General features: G+C 37.6%; 1 protein-coding gene across 2 annotated transcripts in view; it reads right to left on the bottom strand.

The window, feature by feature from the left end:
* Nucleotides 1–7273: 7273 nt before the first annotated feature.
* LOC126191459 (uncharacterized oxidoreductase YjmC-like) overlaps nt 7274–18991 on the bottom strand; it is a 277603-nt gene continuing 265885 nt past the window's right edge. For both annotated transcript variants that reach the window (XM_049932336.1, XM_049932337.1), the window contains exons 9-10: nt 16636–16746; nt 7274–7553 (exon numbers count right to left, since the gene is read on the bottom strand). In XM_049932336.1, coding sequence (XP_049788293.1) covers nt 7494–7553; nt 16636–16746 — 171 coding nt within the window. In that variant the 3' untranslated portion in view covers nt 7274–7493. The remainder of the gene's footprint in view (nt 7554–16635; nt 16747–18991) is intronic.

Here is an 18991-nt window from a genome sequence, read left to right as displayed (position 1 = left end):
GCCGAATGGACCACTCAGGATTGGCATCACGTTCTCTTCACTGATGGGTGTTGCATATGCCTTCAACCAGACAATCGTCGGAGATGTGTTTGTAGGCAACATGATCAAGCTGAAAGCCTTAGACACATTGACCAGCGAGTGCAGCAAGGCGGAGGTTCCCTGCTGTTTTGGGGTGGCGTTATGTGGGGACGACCTACGCCACTGGTGGTCGTGGGAGGCGCCGTAACGGCTGTACGATATGTGAATGCCATCCTCCGACCGATAGTGCAACCATATCGGCAGCATATTGGCGAGGTATTCGTCTTCTTGGATGATAATTCGGGCCCCCATTGTGCACATCTTCTGAATTACTTCCTTCAGGATAACGACATCGCTCGACTAGAGTGGCCGGAATGTCCTTCAGACAAAAACCTTATCGGACACGTCTGGGATAGATTGAAAACGGCTGTTTATGAACGACGTGACCCATCAACCACTCTGAGGGATCTACGCCGAATCGCCTTTGAGGAGTGGGACAATCTGGACCAATAGTGCCTTGATGAACTTGTGAATAGCATGCTACGATGAATGCAGGCATGCCCTCAATGCAAGAGGACGTGCTACTGGGTATTAGAGGTACCAGTGTGTACAGCAATCTGGTCCACCACCTCCGAAGGTCTCGATGTATGGTGGTAAAACATGCAATGTGTGATTTTCATGAGCAATAAAAAGGGCGGAAATGATGTTTATGTTGATCTCTATTCCAATTTTCTGTACAGGCTCCGGAACTCTCGGAACCGAGGTGATGGAAAACTTTTTTTGATTTATGTATACAGGGTGTTACAAAAAGGTATGGCCAAACTTCCAGGAAACATTCCTCACACACAAATAAAGAAAATCTAGACCTTTCGCTGCTTACTGGTGTTGATAAATATCAATGGGGACAGTTGAAAATGTGTGCCCAACTGGGACTCAAACCCAGGATCTCCTGCTAACATGCCAGACACCCTATCTGATTTGAGTCATCAAGGACACAGAGGATAGTGTGACTGCAGGGACTTCTCTCTGCCATGCTCCCCGTAAAAACCCACATTTCCAACCTACTGTCCACACATTACATTTGTAGTGCCCCTGCCCACTATACTCATTACTCGCGCCAGTCAATATACCAATTCCCATAAGAGTTTGAGCAAGGTGAGTGCACCCATACTGAAGAACATCATTGGCCAGTAAGCCTTATCCATATGAAGTTGGTTGGAAATGTGGGTCTTACGGGGAGCATGGCAGAGATAAGTCCTTGCAGTCGCACTATCCTCTGTGTCCTTGATGGCTCAGTCAGTAGGAGTATCTGCCATGTGAGCAGGAGACCCTGGGTTTGAATTCTGGTTGGGGCACACATTTTTCAACTGTCCCTGTTAATATTTATCAATGATATACTGAATTTAATTGATGAAAGGAGAAAATATAAAAATGCAGTAAATGAAGCAGGCAAAAAGGAATACAAACGTCTCAAAAATGAGATAGACAGGAAGTGCAAAATGGCTAAGCAGGGATGGCTAGAGGAAAAATGTAAGGATGTAGAGGCTTATCTCACTAGGGGTAAGATAGATACTGCCTACAGGAAAATTAAAGAGACCTTTGGAGATAGGAGAACCACTTGTATGAACATCAAGAGCTCAGATGGAAACCCAGTTCTAAGCAAAGAAGGGAAAGCAGAAAGGTGGAAGGAGTATATAGAGGGTCTATACAAGGGCGATGTACTTGAGGACAATATTATGGAAATGGAAGAGGATGTAGATGAAGATGAAATGGGAGATACGATACTACGTGAAGAGTTTGACAGAGCACTGAAAGACCTGAGTAGAAACAAGGCCCCCGGAGTAGACAACATTCCATGGGAACTACTGACGGCCTTGGGAGAGCCAGTCCTGACAAAACTCTACCATCTGGTGAGCAAGATGTATGAAACAGGCGAAATACCCTCAGACTTCAAGAAGAGTATAATAATTCCAATCCCAAAGAAAGCAGGTATTGACAGGTGTGAAAATTACCGAACAATCAGTTTAATAAGCCACAGCTGCAAAATATTAACACGAATTCTTTGCAGACGAATGGAAAAACTAGTAGAAGCCGACTTCGGGGAAGATCAGTTTGGATTCCGTAGTAATACTGGGACACGTGAGGCAATACTGACCTTACAGCTTATCTTAGAAGAAAGATTAATGAAAGGCAAAACTACATTTCTAGCATTTGTAGACTTAGAGAAAGCTTTTGACAATGTTGACTGGAATACTCTCTTTCAAATTCTAAAGGTGGCAGGGGTAAAATACAGGGAGCGAAAGGCTATTTACAATTTGTACAGAAACCAGATGGCAGTTATAAGAATCGAGGGGCATGAAAGGGAAGCAGTGGTTGGGAAGGGAGTGAGACAGGGTTGTAGCCTCTCCCCGATGTTATTCAATCTGTATATTGAGCTAGCAGTAAAGGAAACAAAAGAAAAATTCGGAGTAGGTATTAAAATCCATGGAGAAGAAATAAAAACTTTGAGGTTCGCCGATGACATTGTAATTCTGTCAGAGACAGCAAAGGACTTGGAAGAGCAGTTGAATGGAATGGATGGTGTCTTGAAGAGAGGATATAAGATGAACATCAACAAAAGCAAAACGAGGATAATGGAATGTAGTCGAATTAAGTCGGGTGATGCTGAGGGTATTACATTAGGAAATGAGACACTTAAAGTAGTAAATGGGTTTTGCTATTTGGGGAGCAAAATAACTGAGGATGGTCGAAGTAGAGAGGATATAAAATGTACCGTATTTACTCGAATCTAAGCCGCACTTTTTTTCCGGTTTTCGTAATCCAAAAAACCGCTTGCGGCTTAGAATCGAGTGCAAAGCAAGCAGAAGTTATGAAAAATGTCGGTACATGCCGCCACAACTAACTTCTGCCGCCGAATATATGTAGCGCTATGCAGGCATGTTTTGTAGGCTCAAGGATAAATACTGGCGCTAAAATCTCAGCGTCAGTAAATAAATTAAAAAAAAAAAAAAAAAAAAAAAAGTGGAAGACGAGGTTTTTTTTCTCCACCGCGAGTTTCGACCACTGCATTTTCATACATTATCCAACGAAGTAAATACTAATTCCGTATTGTTCATCTTCGAATGTAGCACAATTTCAGTGTACTACAAAAATCTGACTGGCAAGACTGTTTGGGATGTTTGTCAATATGGCCAACTCTACGTTCTGAATTTTTTTCTATCTGTGAGAAGAGATGGTTGCTAATAGGAACCTGATGAAACTTGAATCATATACAGTATTCTCTTCACCATAAGAATTATACGAATATAAACATTTTCCCATGTATTCTTTCGTGTTTGCTGCTATCTCATTTAAATCCTGTCTGCCTAATAAACTACGAAACTAGAGTGAGACAACAGCAAACGCGGAAGAATATACATATCGTGTCATGTTTATATTCGTATTATTCTTATGCCTAATAGTGATACAGTCAGAAATGAAGCACGGCAAGTGACTAGATTTTTAAATCTAAAATGACTAATTTCTGTGCAGAATTTGATGTAATAAAGAAGCGACCGCAAAGATTTTCAAACGGAGAAAAATTTTCGCCTAACTTTCGTTCAGAACATGTTCTATCATACACAGTCTATTATTTGATTCTTGTTGATCATTATCAAAGAAAGCAGCAGTGTAAGTAACAACAAATTGCGGTCTGTTGCCATTGTTTCGCTAATGAGACGATTCCTCTTTTTTTTTTTTTTTTTTTTTTTTTTTTTTGTTTTTGTTTTAATTGTATGCGGCGGTAGCGCGCACAAAAGCAAGCCATGCCGCGAGCCGCGACAGGCCGTAACCACGCACTATTAGAATGCGACAAACAATGCATGACACAGTGCAGTAATGCATTTTCAGCTTAAGAGTGACGCAAACACCTATAACAAAGAAAACGGCAATTATCAGATCGAAGCAAAATAAGCAATCGATTCAAACCAGACAAAGCACGTGAAAACGGAAGGGCACCCGTATAAATACGGGCGGAGCGCCTGACGCATAGCAATGGCTACGTGGTAAAGCTTAACTGCTAAGCTTAGACTCGAACCAAACTACTGTAGCTGTATCGTCATTCATTCGACCTAAATTGTGTCTCATATTGCAATGGACAAACTTTGTTTCGATTTGGAGGTGCGGCCTAAAACTTCTCCCCCCCCTTGAATTTCGAGTCTCAAATTTCAGGTGCGGCTTAGATTCGGGAAATTTTTTTTCTTTTATTTCGAGTCTCATTTTTCAGGTGCGGCTTAGATTAGAGTGCGGCTTAGATTCGAGTAAATACGGTAGACTGGCAATGGCAAGGAAAGCATTTTTGAAGAAGAGAAATTTGTTAACATCGAGTATAGATTTAAGTGTCAGGAAGTCATTTCTGAAAGTATTTGTATGGAGTGTAGCCATGTATGGGAGTGAAACATTGACGGTAAATAGTTTGGACAAGAAGAGAATAGAAGCTTTCGAAATGTGGTGCTACAGAAGAATGCTGAAGATTAGATGGGTAGATCACATAACTAATGAGGAAGTATTGAATAGGATTGGGGAGAAGAGAAGTTTGTGGCACAACTTGACCAGAAGAAGGGATCGGTTGGTAGGACATGTTCTGAGGCATCAAGGGATCACCAATTTAGTATTGGAGGGCAGCGTGGAGGGTAAAAATCGTAGGGGGAGACCAAGAGATGAATACACTAAGCAGATTCAGAAGGATGTAGGTTGCAGTAGGTACTGGGAGATGAAGAAGCTTGCACAGGATAGAGTAGCATGGAGAGCTGGATCAAACCAGTCTCAGGACTGAAGACCACAACATTCTCCACTTTCAACAGACATTTTACTTTTTCCAGAAACTTTATGTTTCAAAACTTATTTGTATTCAAAATTTTTCAAATCATGAAATTTACTTCTTCCCAAAATTCGATACCATAGTTTTGTAGCCAGGATTTTTCTGTTTCTAAAAATGTATACTTTCACTTAAATATCATGTTAGTTTGTTAATTATTCAATTTTGAAGAGTTTGCTTTCTTGAAACTTTTCAACGAATTGTGAAAATCCTAATTCATATTAAATTGCTCTCCATAATGTAGTATTGATAATTTTGCTATTTGCAGAGTATACACTCACTTAACTGCCTACTGTATCTTTGTACCCTCTAATTCTGTTGTCTTTTATATTAATAACTAAAATGTAATAGCCCAGTATTTTGCCAATTTATAACTGACTACGTACAACTATAAATATGTGTCACACAGAAAAAAAGCAGTCAGTAGCCAAAAGAATAAATGTGAACATCATGTAGTTCTTATATTCAGTCTATGGTTAGCTACCATTCTGTAAAGTTACTAATTCAGTCAGTTAGAGCCACATTAAGTAATATATTATTCTGCCATCAGTGAACTTACTGAAATACAGTTAGCTGGTGTGGCTTACTAACCCATATCAAGTATGGAGACTCCTGCATGTTACAAAGTTGATCATCAAAAATGGAACTTGGTGTGCCAATAAATATGAAGGGATCAAAAATCAATTGTTGCAGTACTGTGTAGGCCCTATTTTACTTAACAAATGTTCATCAAGTCCATTAACAACAAGACAATCGTCAAAGAAAAAAATTCAATGAAACTTCAAAGACATAATTGCAAGTCGGTAATATTTCTAGGTCTCCATCATACTTTACAACAACTTGCCACAGCCATAAAAAAATCAGCTACCAGTAAAGTACACTTCTAGAGGACACTAAATGATTTACTGGTGGTCAGTGACTTTTACTCCATTTATAAATTTCTTAGTAGGATTGACTGATATACATCCTGTTAATAATGTAAAATAATATGAATGTTACACAAAAGCTGCAGTATTGTAATGTGTAATAAGTGCTCCTTATTTCTTTACTTATCCCACATATTTGAGAACTACTTCACTTACATTCAGTGAAAGGAAAATTGCATCTGTTTTCTTGTACGTAAGTTCACTGATGGTAGAATAATATATTACTTTACATAACTCTAGCTGAATGATTTAGTAACTTTATAGTATGTTAGCTAACCATAGACTAAATAAGAGAACTACATGAAGTTCACATTTTTTTCTTTTGGCTACTGACTGAATGTATGGTGTGTTTTGCATTCTTGGGTATCTCCTCACTATGGATCAATGGAACAATAAGTATATCTCTCTAACTGCCTTTCTTTAAAAAGTCCTAGCACATCAAAATCACTAGGTACAAAGTCAGGGCTATACAGTATGTTTAATTCCAAACATTCCCACAGAAATGTCTATAATAAACAGTGGCTGGCCTTTCTGTGTGTGGGCGGAAATTGTCAGCCAGGTGAATCATGCCCACTATCAGGAGTCCATATTGTTTGCAGCATATCACCTATCTTAGTTCAGACAAAGATTTTGTAGTAAGATGTAGCACTAACATTCTAACCAGAGTTTGACATGTCAGTAAAATGACACACTGCAGGACTGTTTTGATTCAGGTAGCTTATAATAAACCCATGTCTCATCCACTGCAGTTATTCAAGTTAGAAAATCATATCCTTTTCCACTGGCATGCACGAGCTCCTGTAGAGATAGACCCTTATGAATTATGTTGTAACATGGTCCCGTGAGAACACCCTAAGGTATGTGCCATGTCATCAGTTATTATGCACCAATCGTAACTGATCACTTCCATCACAAGTTGCAATGTGAAATTCCTGGAAAACTTCACAGAGCAAACAGGATTATCCATGGTTTTTTCAGCTGAATACTGAGAGATCTACTTATAGTCTATTTTAAATGGCAGTAATTCAGTTCTCATTAACAATGTAGCATTTTGAATCTCCAAGAAATTTCACCATTTAACAGGTGTACTGTCAGCCTTTTTTGGCAGGCTTCAGCATTTGGATGATGCTAATGGCTTTCTTTCGCAAAAATGATATTTTTACCTACATGAGAAATTAGTTGAAAGCATTATGCTGGAGAACATGAATGAATAAGAGTTATATAATATGTTAATTCCCATTTTACAAAAGCTGGCAATTATTATGACAGCAAAAGAAGCTGGACTTAAAAACCACTGTTCTCTGTTGGAAAGACTAAGGAATAAAAGTGAAGCTATTAATAAGGGATAAATACAGATGAAAATACAATATACTGTACTCTCATAGACACTGTAGAGATGATAACTCTTCTGTCAAACCTGTTCATGACTCTAAGAAAAAAGTGTATAACTGAACTGGTGCAAATTATAAAACTCTTGAAAACAGGTTGTTTCTTTAATAAACACTGAAAACTTTAACAACTGCTATAAACTTGATAACATATCAGTGCTGTGTTAACAAATGCATTACAAATTCTTTCTATACGTCATGTTGGCCATCAAAATAAATGCAATTGGCACGAGTTTCTGGCTCAATTTTGGTCTTTCTTTCCTTGTCAATCTTTTTCCTGAAGTACATGCATCCAGAGACTGTCTACTATGTCTTGATGGGTACTGTCTTCATTGGCTGCACACCTAAAGACTGTGCAAGTTCAAGCTGAAAAAGCAAGAAAAATTTTAATTTTAATTTTTGAGTTAATGAGGAAGGTAATAATATCACTAAGTAGCATATACTGAGCATGAATGTGTTGTAAGACTGGAATATAGGTACTTCTGCCGATCACATATCTCGTCATTTACACTAAGTCACCAAAATTTTCTGAGAATATGAATATTCTAACTGAATTAATTTCTGCTACTTGGTGCTCTTTCATGTGTACTTTAATTGGCCATGGGTGTCCATATGTTAGCTGGTTTCTTCATAATTTGCCCCATTACATCAAATTTTGAAATGGCTATTTGAATGGGAGAAAGGTCTGCATCAATATTTATTTCTTTACTTTTTTTTTTTTTTTAAATTGAAGGAATTGAAGTTGAAACCCCCAAAATTTTAACAAAGACTTTTGATTAGTAAAACCAGGAACCAGTGGAAGACAGAAGATATGTTAGCCTCCTCACAAATCTGTGGGAGCAGTTATCAAACAATGGAAACTCCAGGTAGAAATATCAACAATGTAGGAAAAGATAGATTGCTGCTTACCATAGTGGACTTAATGTGTCTTCTTTATGGTAAGTAGCAATCTATCTTTTCCAACATTGTTGAAGCAATCATTAAAGTGCTTGTAGTGATATGGTATAGCGGGAGGTGGGTAATCCAAGAGGTTTATAATATTGTGAGACAAGTCTGTGCATTCAAGTTGGTGAACAGTCATATGACACATGTTAATGGATTCAAGTTGTTGAACTGAATATGTGACAAATGTCAGTGATGATGAATAAGACCACTGACAACAAATGTGTATTGAGCTTCAAGCAACACTTTAATAGGTGCAAAACAATCTGTGCAGCCATAATAAACAATGAGTCATTTGCAAGCTATTACAGTCCTGAATGTGAAACAGAAACTTTTCATCCATAGTTGAAAAAAAAAATGTGCCAACATTGCTGCAACATCAAGACATTGCTGCAATATCACGACTTTGCTAATATTTTATCTGACATTCATAAGGTTGTCCCCACAGAATTTGTTCCACTTGACCATACTGTCACTGAAAAGGTTTTCCTTTGAGAAGACCAAAGAAAAGTATTTGGTAAAAGTACCGGTACTCTGAGAGATATAAAGACAATAAAATACATTATAAATTATTATTTAAGATTTTTGCTACAAAAATCTGACACACTTTTGGTAGCTGTTAGCAGAGCATGATCAGAATGTGCTGGTGTTCATGATGATTAATATGAATAACAGTTGCATTGTTCATAATGTGTAATTTCACAGGAACATGTTCCATCACATACAAAAACCAAAGGAACAATAACACAAAGCTACTGCACACCTCATAGACAGCAATGACAAAGATAAAAATGGAGCCAGATTACCAACACTGCAACACTACCACTTAATCTGATGAAAATTTCAACTTGATAAGGGAAAGGTGTTGCTCCCGAGCAAGTGGTTTAGTTAATACATCAGCAGGCATTTTGTCTGACTGCTACAGTCTCACTTCCTTTTACACACTGTCTGATGAAGTGTCCTTTAGATGGTCTAATAGAACTCTGGTTGTCATGAAAAATTATTATAGAATTTAAATAGTTTAGGCTGCAACATCCTTCAGTTTTTTTGCTTTCCAAGGAAATAATATTTTTTGCCAACAGAAAAGCTATCTCATTTGTGACAACCTAGTAGTTAAACCATCTACAAAATGTAAATCAACATAACCAGTTACATGTAGATCTTTAAAATCTCCTTTGTTAAACACAATGCCGTAATTCACAGTACCCTTGAGATAATGAAAGACTTTTTTTGCTACTTTCCAATGCACACTAGTAATCTTACAATTATATTGGCTTAAAATACTAGCTGTATAAGATATATCAGGCCTTGTGTTAATACTACAAGAAAAATACCACTAGTTCCTGATATTGCAGTTGAACTTCATCATCTTGCACATCCCAAAGCCTTAATGTAGCCCCCACCACCCCACCCCACCCCACACCGGGTGTTCCTGCAGGAGTACAATCAAACATATCAAAATGTTTCAGCACATCTGCAATATAGTCAAGTTTTAAACTAGATTTCTCTCAGTTTCTAGTTGTACATATGTCTAGGCAAGACTTTCCTTCTCCTAGATCCCTCCCACAACTTGTCTTTTATCATGTTATTATTACAAAAAGACGTAAAAATTGTCTACATACAAAGTAACAATTGCAAGATTGTTAGGTGACCTTTTAATGAACAAACAATTTTCATCAGTATTTGCAACATAACCAAGGTCTCAAAGTACAATTTTTGTCTTTTCATTCCACTGTCTAACTGACTGTTTTAAACTGTAAATGGCCATGTTTAGTTTACAGACCTTGCTTTCATTCCCTTGTGACATAAAACCATCTGGTTGTTTTGTGACAATGTTGTCCTCCAATTTGCCACACAGGAAAGCAGTCTTAATATCAAAATGATAAATCTTAAGATCAAGATTTACAGCTACACTAGTGAGAGCTCTAAGGGTACTACATCTCATAACTGGTGAAAAAGTTTCATCGTAGACTGTAGCAGGGGTTTTCAAACTACATCATAAAATAATAATTTGGTTTATTTGCTTCCTGAAAAAATCTAAAGTGTCCGCATGAGGAGTAATATGTAGCAGGTCCCAAGTAACTGTTGCTACTATGCCAGCATGGTGGACTGTAGTCAGAACATACTATATTACTTATTTATTTCTATTGATTTATGATCAGTTTAAAGGTTATTAGTATTTGCAAGTAGGTAACAAGTCCATATGAGTTCTGATACCTTTTAAAACATCCTCCTTATGTGAGGTAGGCTTTGCAGCATTGGTAGTCAAAACATAATATATAGATTGTGAATGAATGTAAAGAAATAGATGCAAGACACAATTTCCAATCTTGTGCGAGGATTTGAAAAATTGTTGATTAAGAAGCAGACTTATCCTTCCCCCTGATTTGCAAGAATAAAATGAAATACCATTAAAAGTTGATTAACATGTATTATATCAAAAGATAACAAAGATGTAACTACTCTCATTCTTCTTTAAAAAAACTTGTGTTTATTTAACCTACATTTTGAGTTGCATTGGATGTCATATGTGAAAGGAGACACAGCTGTTTATTTTCAGCTCAAGTAAGCCATGATCCAAAATGTTTGAAAACTGCTGGTCTATAACAAACTTCTGAGTATCTCCCTTAATGGCATCTCTGAATGCCTGAGAGTCTTTCACCCATCTGAAGTATCTTGCATACAAGGTGGAATAATTTTGTCACAGTTGGCTTTCCCAAAGATATCAATAATTCTGAGGGAAATTCATCAAGTCCAGTGGATATCTTTCAACTTAGGTCTTTCAGTGCAGAGTCATATCCTCCTTGCCATATCATGTTTGCAACCTTATTTTCTCTGGTTCTCGTTGTCATAAGCTTTATGCATCAATCTTTCATGATTTTCATATACCACTAGTCAAGGCACAAGTGCATCAGTAATTAGATTTGCAATCCAAAGAGAGCTGTATTAGTATCTATGTTGGAAGGGCTTAAGAATAGGAAATTTTTTTATTGGAATGGTTGCTATCATACTATTAGTCATTTTTACTTTAACTTGATATTTTTTCAACTACACTGAAGAGCCAAAGAAAGTGGTACACCTGCCTCATATCATTTAGGGACCCCATGAGCATGCAGAAATGCCGCAACACAACATGGCATGGACTCGACTAATATCTGAACTAGTGCTGGAGGGAATTGATACCATTAATCCTGCAGGACTGTCCATAAATCCATAAGAGTACAACGGGGTGTGGATCTCTTCTGAACAGCAAGGCGCAAGGCATAACGTTCATGTCTAGAGTTTGGTGGCCAGTGGAACTGTTTAAACTCAGAAGAGCATTCCTGGAGTTACACTGTAGCAGTTCTGGATGTCTGATGTGTTGCATTGTCCTGCTGGAATTGCCCAAGTCTGTCTGAATGCACAATGGACATGAATGGATGCAGGTGATCACACAAAATGCTTATGTAGGTGTCACCTGTCAGAGTTGTATCTAGAGGTATCAGGGGTCCCATATCACTCCAACTGCACATGCCCCACACCATTACAGAGCCTCCACCAGCTTGAACAGTCTCCTGCTGACATGCAGGGTCCATGGATTCATGAGGTTGTCTCCATATTCGTACATGTCCATCTGCTCGATACAATTTGAAATGAGACTTGTCTGACCAGGCAACATGTTTCCAGTCATCAACAGCCCAGTGTCAATACTGACAGGCCCAGGCATGGTATAAAGCTTTGTTTTGTGCAGTCATCAAGGGTACACGAGTGGGCCTTCGGCTCGAAGCCCATGCTGATGATGTTCCATTGAATGATTCACAAGATGAAGCTTGTTGATGACCCAGCATTGAAATCTGTAGCATTGTGTGGAAGGGTTGCACTTCTGCCGTGTTGAACTATTCTCTTCAGTCATCATTGGTCCTGTTCTTGCAGGATCTTTCTCTGCCTGCAGCGATGTTGGAGATTTGATGTTTTAACGAATTCCTGATATTCACAGTACACTCATGAAATAATCATATGGGAAAATCCCCACTTCATAACTATCTCAGAAATGTTGTGTCCCATCACTCATGCGCTGACTACAACACCACATTCAAACTCATTTAAATCTTGATAACCTCGCATTGTAGCAGCGGTAACCAATGTAACAACTGTGCCAGACACTTGTTGCCTTATATAGGCAATGCTGACCACAGCACCCTATTCTGCCTGTTTACATATCTCTGTACTTGAATATGCATGCCTATACCAGTTTCTCTGGCACTTCAGAGTATAATTTTATGAGAGAATAATGCTTGTATAAGTACTAACTCAAATGAAATGGAAAAAATTTACCAGATGTATGTGAATTTATTAGTTTTATGTGGCATCAATAAAATTCCCATCCCTTTTAGCAATGTTTATTATGGATGTAAATATGACATCACCAAAATGCATATTTCAAAATCATGTCCTAAGTTATCATACACTCTAATGAACTTTTGTCTATTTTAAGAAGCAGATGTAGTCACAAACAAAAATTGAATAAATAATAGAGGGAAGACCTGGGTAAGTCCAGCATAGAATGGAGACAGGGAGGAATTGCGGAAAAGTATCTTAGAAAAGGTGATGCTGGGTTAGAACCAATAGATAGGTGCAGTGGTGGGCATGCTGGAAGGAACACAAGGAGAGATACAGGGAAGAGTATAGACTGAAGGACATAAGTCAGGAAAAAGACATAGGAGATAGGGAAACATTCCAAAGAGGAAGATGGTATGGATTACAGCAGGGTTTCATTTCCACCAGTTCCTCTGCCTCCTTTTCTCAACTCCCATTCTACTTCCAATCCATTTTACTCTAGTCTCACTACATGAGATTAATGCTACACATCTCTCTTCTATTCTGTGCCAGTCCTCTTTTTGGAATCAGTTCATATATCTTTCTCCTGATCTGTATCCTTCTCCTAAACTCTCCCACTACTTTCTCTCTCTATGCTCCTCCTAGCACATTCATACTCCAACTTACACCCTGCACATTCCTACTTAATCCAACCCAGTGTTATTTTCCCAATCCTCCTCTTGTGGTCCCACTCCATACCCTAGCATTTCTTCAACACCTACACCATTCAAAATTGCTGTTTGCTCCAATTAGACATGAGTAGTTGGTGTTTAATTGTGGTTCTTCACACACTTGTGAGTGCAGATTTTTTCCACTAAACTCTACATTCAACTTCACACATGATGTGTATTTTGCAATTTACGAAAATAAAAAAATGCAGTGAAATTATACAGTTCCTTGACGTACCAACATACAACAAAATGGCATGTTCATATTAGAAGTGGAAATTAATTAAACCAAACAATAATGAAAAATCCAAGATTGCCCACTATACTTGCATCGCTAATCAGTATTTATATAAAGTACACTTCTGTCCTTAACTTTTGACTGCAGGAATCATCACCTGACATATCTCTGAATGCTGTTTTTCTTCTTTTTGTTCCTTCATCCAACTTGCTTGTCTACAAACGTTTCTCATCATTATGTATGTAAAAATGTACAAGTGTGCACTCAAAAAATTTCAGCTTAAGCTTTCAGTAACTTAGTGTTTTCATACTGACCCACTGTCAGGGCACTTTGAGAGGGTGGGGAGGTAGCGAGAGAAAAATGTGGATCAGAGAGGGGCACTGGTACCATGTGTAATGGGTGTTCATTACAGTCACCTGTGCAGGAGGAGAGCAAGAAAATCATCTCAGCCAATACAGTTGATATGGCTGTTACAAACATATTCCATTTTTTCTATATGTGACACTGATGTTAGCAGAGGGTGGGGCTGGGGGGGAGAGAGCAGCATACATTCACTGCAGCCACTATACTTGATCTAACAACTGTTTACTTGATCTAACAACTGTTTATAAATTCGTGATCTTAACATTTTACTGATATTAAAATCTTTGTGAGTTAACAGGATTCCTCACGAGGCTCTATTTCTACACCCATTACCTATCTTGAGGAATTGAAAACGTTTATCTGCAAAGAACACTACAAAACTAGATATTAATTAGGACACATTTTGGTTGCTGATCTCCATTTTTAAGTAGCATTCTTTGATTTTACCTTTCAAAATCACTCTCAGAAATGTAACATCATTAGTAGTTTCAGATTGTATTGTATTGTATTGTATTTTTATTGATCCAGGCAATCATAGTATTGTACAGCTGTACATATGATATTGGATAGGATCCCGATCTCACCAGGATAAATACACTGGAAAAATGTGACAAAGTCACAGAGCTTTGCTAATGAGCTAAATTTCCAGACTGACAGCTGAAAATAGTGCTAAGCTTCCAAACTCCAACATGGTTAATAAAGTGTGATGCAAGTAAATCAAGAACTGTATTTCTTATACATGCATGTTGTTGTTGCTGTGGTATTCAGTCCTGAGACTGGTTTGATGCAGCTCTCCATGCTACTCTATCCTGTGCAAGTTGCTTCATCTTCCAGTATGTACTGCAGCCTACATCCTTCTGAATCTGATTAGTGTTTTCATCTCTTGGTCTCCCTCTACGATTTTTACCCTCCACGCTGCCCTCCAACACTAAATTGGTGATCCATTGATGCCTCAGAACATGTCCTACCAACTGATCCCTTCTTCTAGTCAAGTTGTGCCACAAACTCCTCTTCTCCCCAATTCTATTCAATACCTCCTCATTAGTTATGTGATCTACCCATCTAATCTTCAGCATTCTTCTGTAGCACCACATTTTGAAAGCTTTTATTCTCTTCTTGTCTAAACATGTTTCACTTCCATACATGGCTACACTCCATACAAATACTTTCAGAAATGACTTCCTGACACTTAAACCTATACCCGATGTTAACAAATTTCTCTTCTTCAGAAACACTTTCCTTGCCATTGCCAGTCTACATTTTATATCTTCTCTACTTCGACCATCATCAGTTATTTTGCTCCCCAAATAGCAAAACTCATTTACTACTTTAAGTGTCCCATTTCCTAATCTAATTCCCTCACCATCACCAGAGTTAACTCGACTACATTCCATTATCCTCGTTTTGACTTTGTTGATGTTCATCTTATATCCTCCTTTCAAGACACTGTCCATTGCATTCAACTGCTCTTACAGGTCCTTTGCTGTCTCTGACAGAATTACAATGTCATCGGCAAACCTTAAAGTTTTTATTTCTTCTCCATGGATTTTAATACCTACTCCAAATTTTTCTTTTGTTTCCTTTACTGCTTGCTCAATATACAGACTGAATAACATTGGGGATAGTCGTAGGGTCAGTATTGCCTCATGTGTTCCAATATTTCTACAGAATCCAAACTGATCTTCCCCGAGGTCAGCTTCTACCAGTTTTTCCATTCGTCTATAAAGAATTCGTGTTAGTATTTTGCAGCCGTGACTTATTAAACTGATAGTTTGGTAATTTTCACATCTGTCAACACCTGCTTTCTTTCGGATTGGAATTATTATATTCTTCTTGAAGTCTGAGGGTAATTTGCCTTTCCCATACATTTTGCTCACAGGATGGTAGAGTTTTGTCAGGACCGGCTCTCCCAAGGCTGTCAGTAGTTCTAATGGAATGTTGTCTACTCCCGGGGCCTTGTTTCGATTCAGGTCTTTCAGTGCTCTGTCAAACTCTTCACGCAGTATCATATCTCCCATTTCATCTTCATCTACATCCTCTTCCATTTCCATAATATTGTCCTCAAGTACATTGCCCTTGTATAGACCCTCTATATACTCCTTCCAGCTTTCTGCTTTCCCTTCTTTGCGTAGAACTGGGTTTTTCCAAAGGTATCTTTAATTTTCCTGTAGGCAGTATCTATCTTGCCCCTAGTGAGATAAGCCTCTACATCCTTACATTTGTCCTCTAGCCATGACTGCTTTGCCATTTTGCACTTCCTGTCGATCTCATTTTTGAGACGTTTGTATTCCTTTTTACCTGCTTCACTTACTGCATTTTTATATTTTCTCCTTTCATCAATTAAATTCAATGTTTCTTCTGTTACCCAAGGATTTCTACTAGCTCTCATCTTTTTACCTACTTGATCCTCTGCTGCCTTCACTACTTCATCCCTCAAAGCTACCCATTATTCTTCTACTGTATTTCTTTCCCCCATTCCTGTCAATTGTTCCCTTATGCTCTCCCTGAAACCCTGTACAACCTCTAGTTTACATGCATACATTTCCCATTAATGCTGAGTGCATCAAAAGTACTGCCAACAATCATACTGCCTTATGAACTAGGTCTATAGCTGGTCTATCTTCTTTGTAGCAAACGTCTGTAGGTATAATTACAATAATATACATTTATTGTTGTATTTGTATGACTCCAATTATTCCCCTCACCCCCCCCCCCTCTCTCTCCATAAAGTGTTGAATCTACTCAGTAATTTTCATTGTTGATACAATAGTATTTAGCCAAAAAAAGCCGGGACAACTAATGGATGAAGTCAATACTTTCTCAACGAAAATTTCCCTCAAATTCAACAATAGAGTTGTTATATAAGGCATTCAGTACTAACCGATGCCTTGAGTTGGTTCTCATGGTATTGTATTCCTCCTTGTTTATCAACAAGTTTCATGTTATTCCTCTCAGGATCACCTGGTACAAGAACTGGCTTGCTAGGATCAGCCTGAAAAATAAAAATTATAAACAACAACAATAACAATAATAATAACAATGATAATCTTTATGCATCCATAACAACTTTACAGGCTTGAACATCAAATTCGTTGTATGTTTACAATGATGATATCATGCTAACCATATAATTAATATATAAAACACATAACAATTTAGAGACTACTGTATACATGTTTATGATCATTAACACACTGCAGTGTACAATACCAGTACTATTGGTAATGGAGTTCAGAAAACTTTTAGGGAGTATAAGCATTTTTTTAATTAAAAATCTGTGGCTACTTGCCCTTAAACAGATTTCCACAGAGATGCTTCTTGTGTTTTGGAAATCTGTTACAGAACTGCCTTACAGCTGCCAGTAGTCTGTGATCTATAGCTCTCTCGTTACTCAGTATAGTATGATTATCACACCTCGTTCATATACCATCATTATGAATGTCTTTATTCATTCCAATTATTTCTTCAATCTCTGTTACATACATAAGTGTAGTGTCTTAAGGGCATAAAATAAATACACAGTCAGTAAATTATACTTGATGGTGTAGCCCCTACAGGATTGGTGTTTGCTTATAGAAGCATTTAGTGTAACTGCTCTCTCTTGAAGCCTGAAAATCTTATCCATGGGGACTGAGAGTACCCAAACTACATATCAATCCATACCAATACATAGCATAAGAATTGTATGGAGCTGTTATATTTGTGAGACATTTTAGCAAGTAAATATAGCAGCTAAACATTTTACAGGTGCAGCTGATACATCTGTTCCATGTAAGATGTCTATCAGTCACAATGCCTAAAAATTTATATTCATCAGATGTTTCAGCTGTAGATAGTGGTTCAATGTTTAAGTTCACTTGAGACTGGCAGTCTGGCCTCAGCAACCCGAGACACTGGTCACGTATGTGTGAGCAGTGGTTGTGGTTGTGTGAATGTGTGTGTGTTTTCTACTTTATAAGAAGGCCTTTTGGCATAAAGCCCTGACATGTAACAGTGTTTTTGTTGTGCCTGTCTATGACTTGGTATCTCCTGTATATGGTGAATAGCAATCTATCCTTCTAATTTTTTCACTATTCCATTCTGGATTTTCCACTGTCTGAGATTGGGTGTACTTGTGCTTCATCATGAAGCATTACTTGAAGAATGTCATATATTTTTAAGTACAACATTATTTCAAAATAATTTCCTTGCACCAATGTGCACTCTTTTATTAAAGAAGTACTTCAAGTTGTCTAAGAAAAATGTAATGAAATGTGTATGGACTGAACGATTAAAGTACTCAGTAGTAAAGCTGATTCATAAAAAGGGAGAAAGGGATAATGCAGACAATTTTAGACCTATCTCTAAGCCATCAGTGTTTGGTAAAGTTATTGAAAAGACTGTGTATGTAAGGATAATTGATCATTTTATATCACACAATTTGCTGTCAAATGTACAGTTTGGCTTTAGAAGTTGTTTAACAACTGGAAACACTATATTCTCTTTTCTCTGCGAGCTACTGGATGGGTTAAACAAAAGGTTTTGAATGCTAGGCATTTTTTATTTAACTAAGGCGTTTGATTTTGTTGATCACAAATTATTGCTCCAGAAGTTGGACTTTGCAAGTGAGTCTAATCAAAAAACTGCTTTACTGAACCTCTTAGCAAGGCTACTATAGAAACGCCAACACACATCACAAAAACCTCAGCCACAATCCTTGATCAAATATTTACAAATGTGCCCTTGAAACATACAACACAAACCCACAATACAGGCTTTGGGGACCACACAGCCCAAGAAATTAGTATAAGATTAGGAAAACTGTTTAGTTCAACTGAATGTCTAACTACTACATCTAGGAAGTATAATGACCAGAATATACGACATTTCCTTAACTATCTGTGTAAAGAAACTTGGGAAGACATCTATGAATGTAAAAGTACAAATGATAAGTTCAACAAATTCTTAAATAGTTTTAGCTATTATTTTGAACTTTGCTTTCCACTCCATAAAAAGACAGTCACAAAAAAGGATCTGGAAATAAAATGGGTCACAACAGGGATACAAATATATGTGAAGAAAAAGAGACTACTTCATGAAATATCTAGACAGCACATCACATCCCCAGAATTTGATTCCTAGTTTAAGAATTACAAAAAGATTTTAACTAAAGTCATAAAAGAAGCAAAAAGAATGGCAAATAGTTCCTTCATAGCAAATGCACAAAATAAAATGAAAGCCATATGGAAGATTGTAAG

Source organism: Schistocerca cancellata, chromosome 6, assembly GCF_023864275.1.
Source record: "Schistocerca cancellata isolate TAMUIC-IGC-003103 chromosome 6, iqSchCanc2.1, whole genome shotgun sequence".
NCBI classification, from domain to species: domain Eukaryota; kingdom Metazoa; phylum Arthropoda; class Insecta; order Orthoptera; family Acrididae; genus Schistocerca; species Schistocerca cancellata.
The sequence above is the reverse complement of the archived record's forward strand: the minus strand, read 5'-3'. Positions and strand labels throughout refer to the sequence as shown.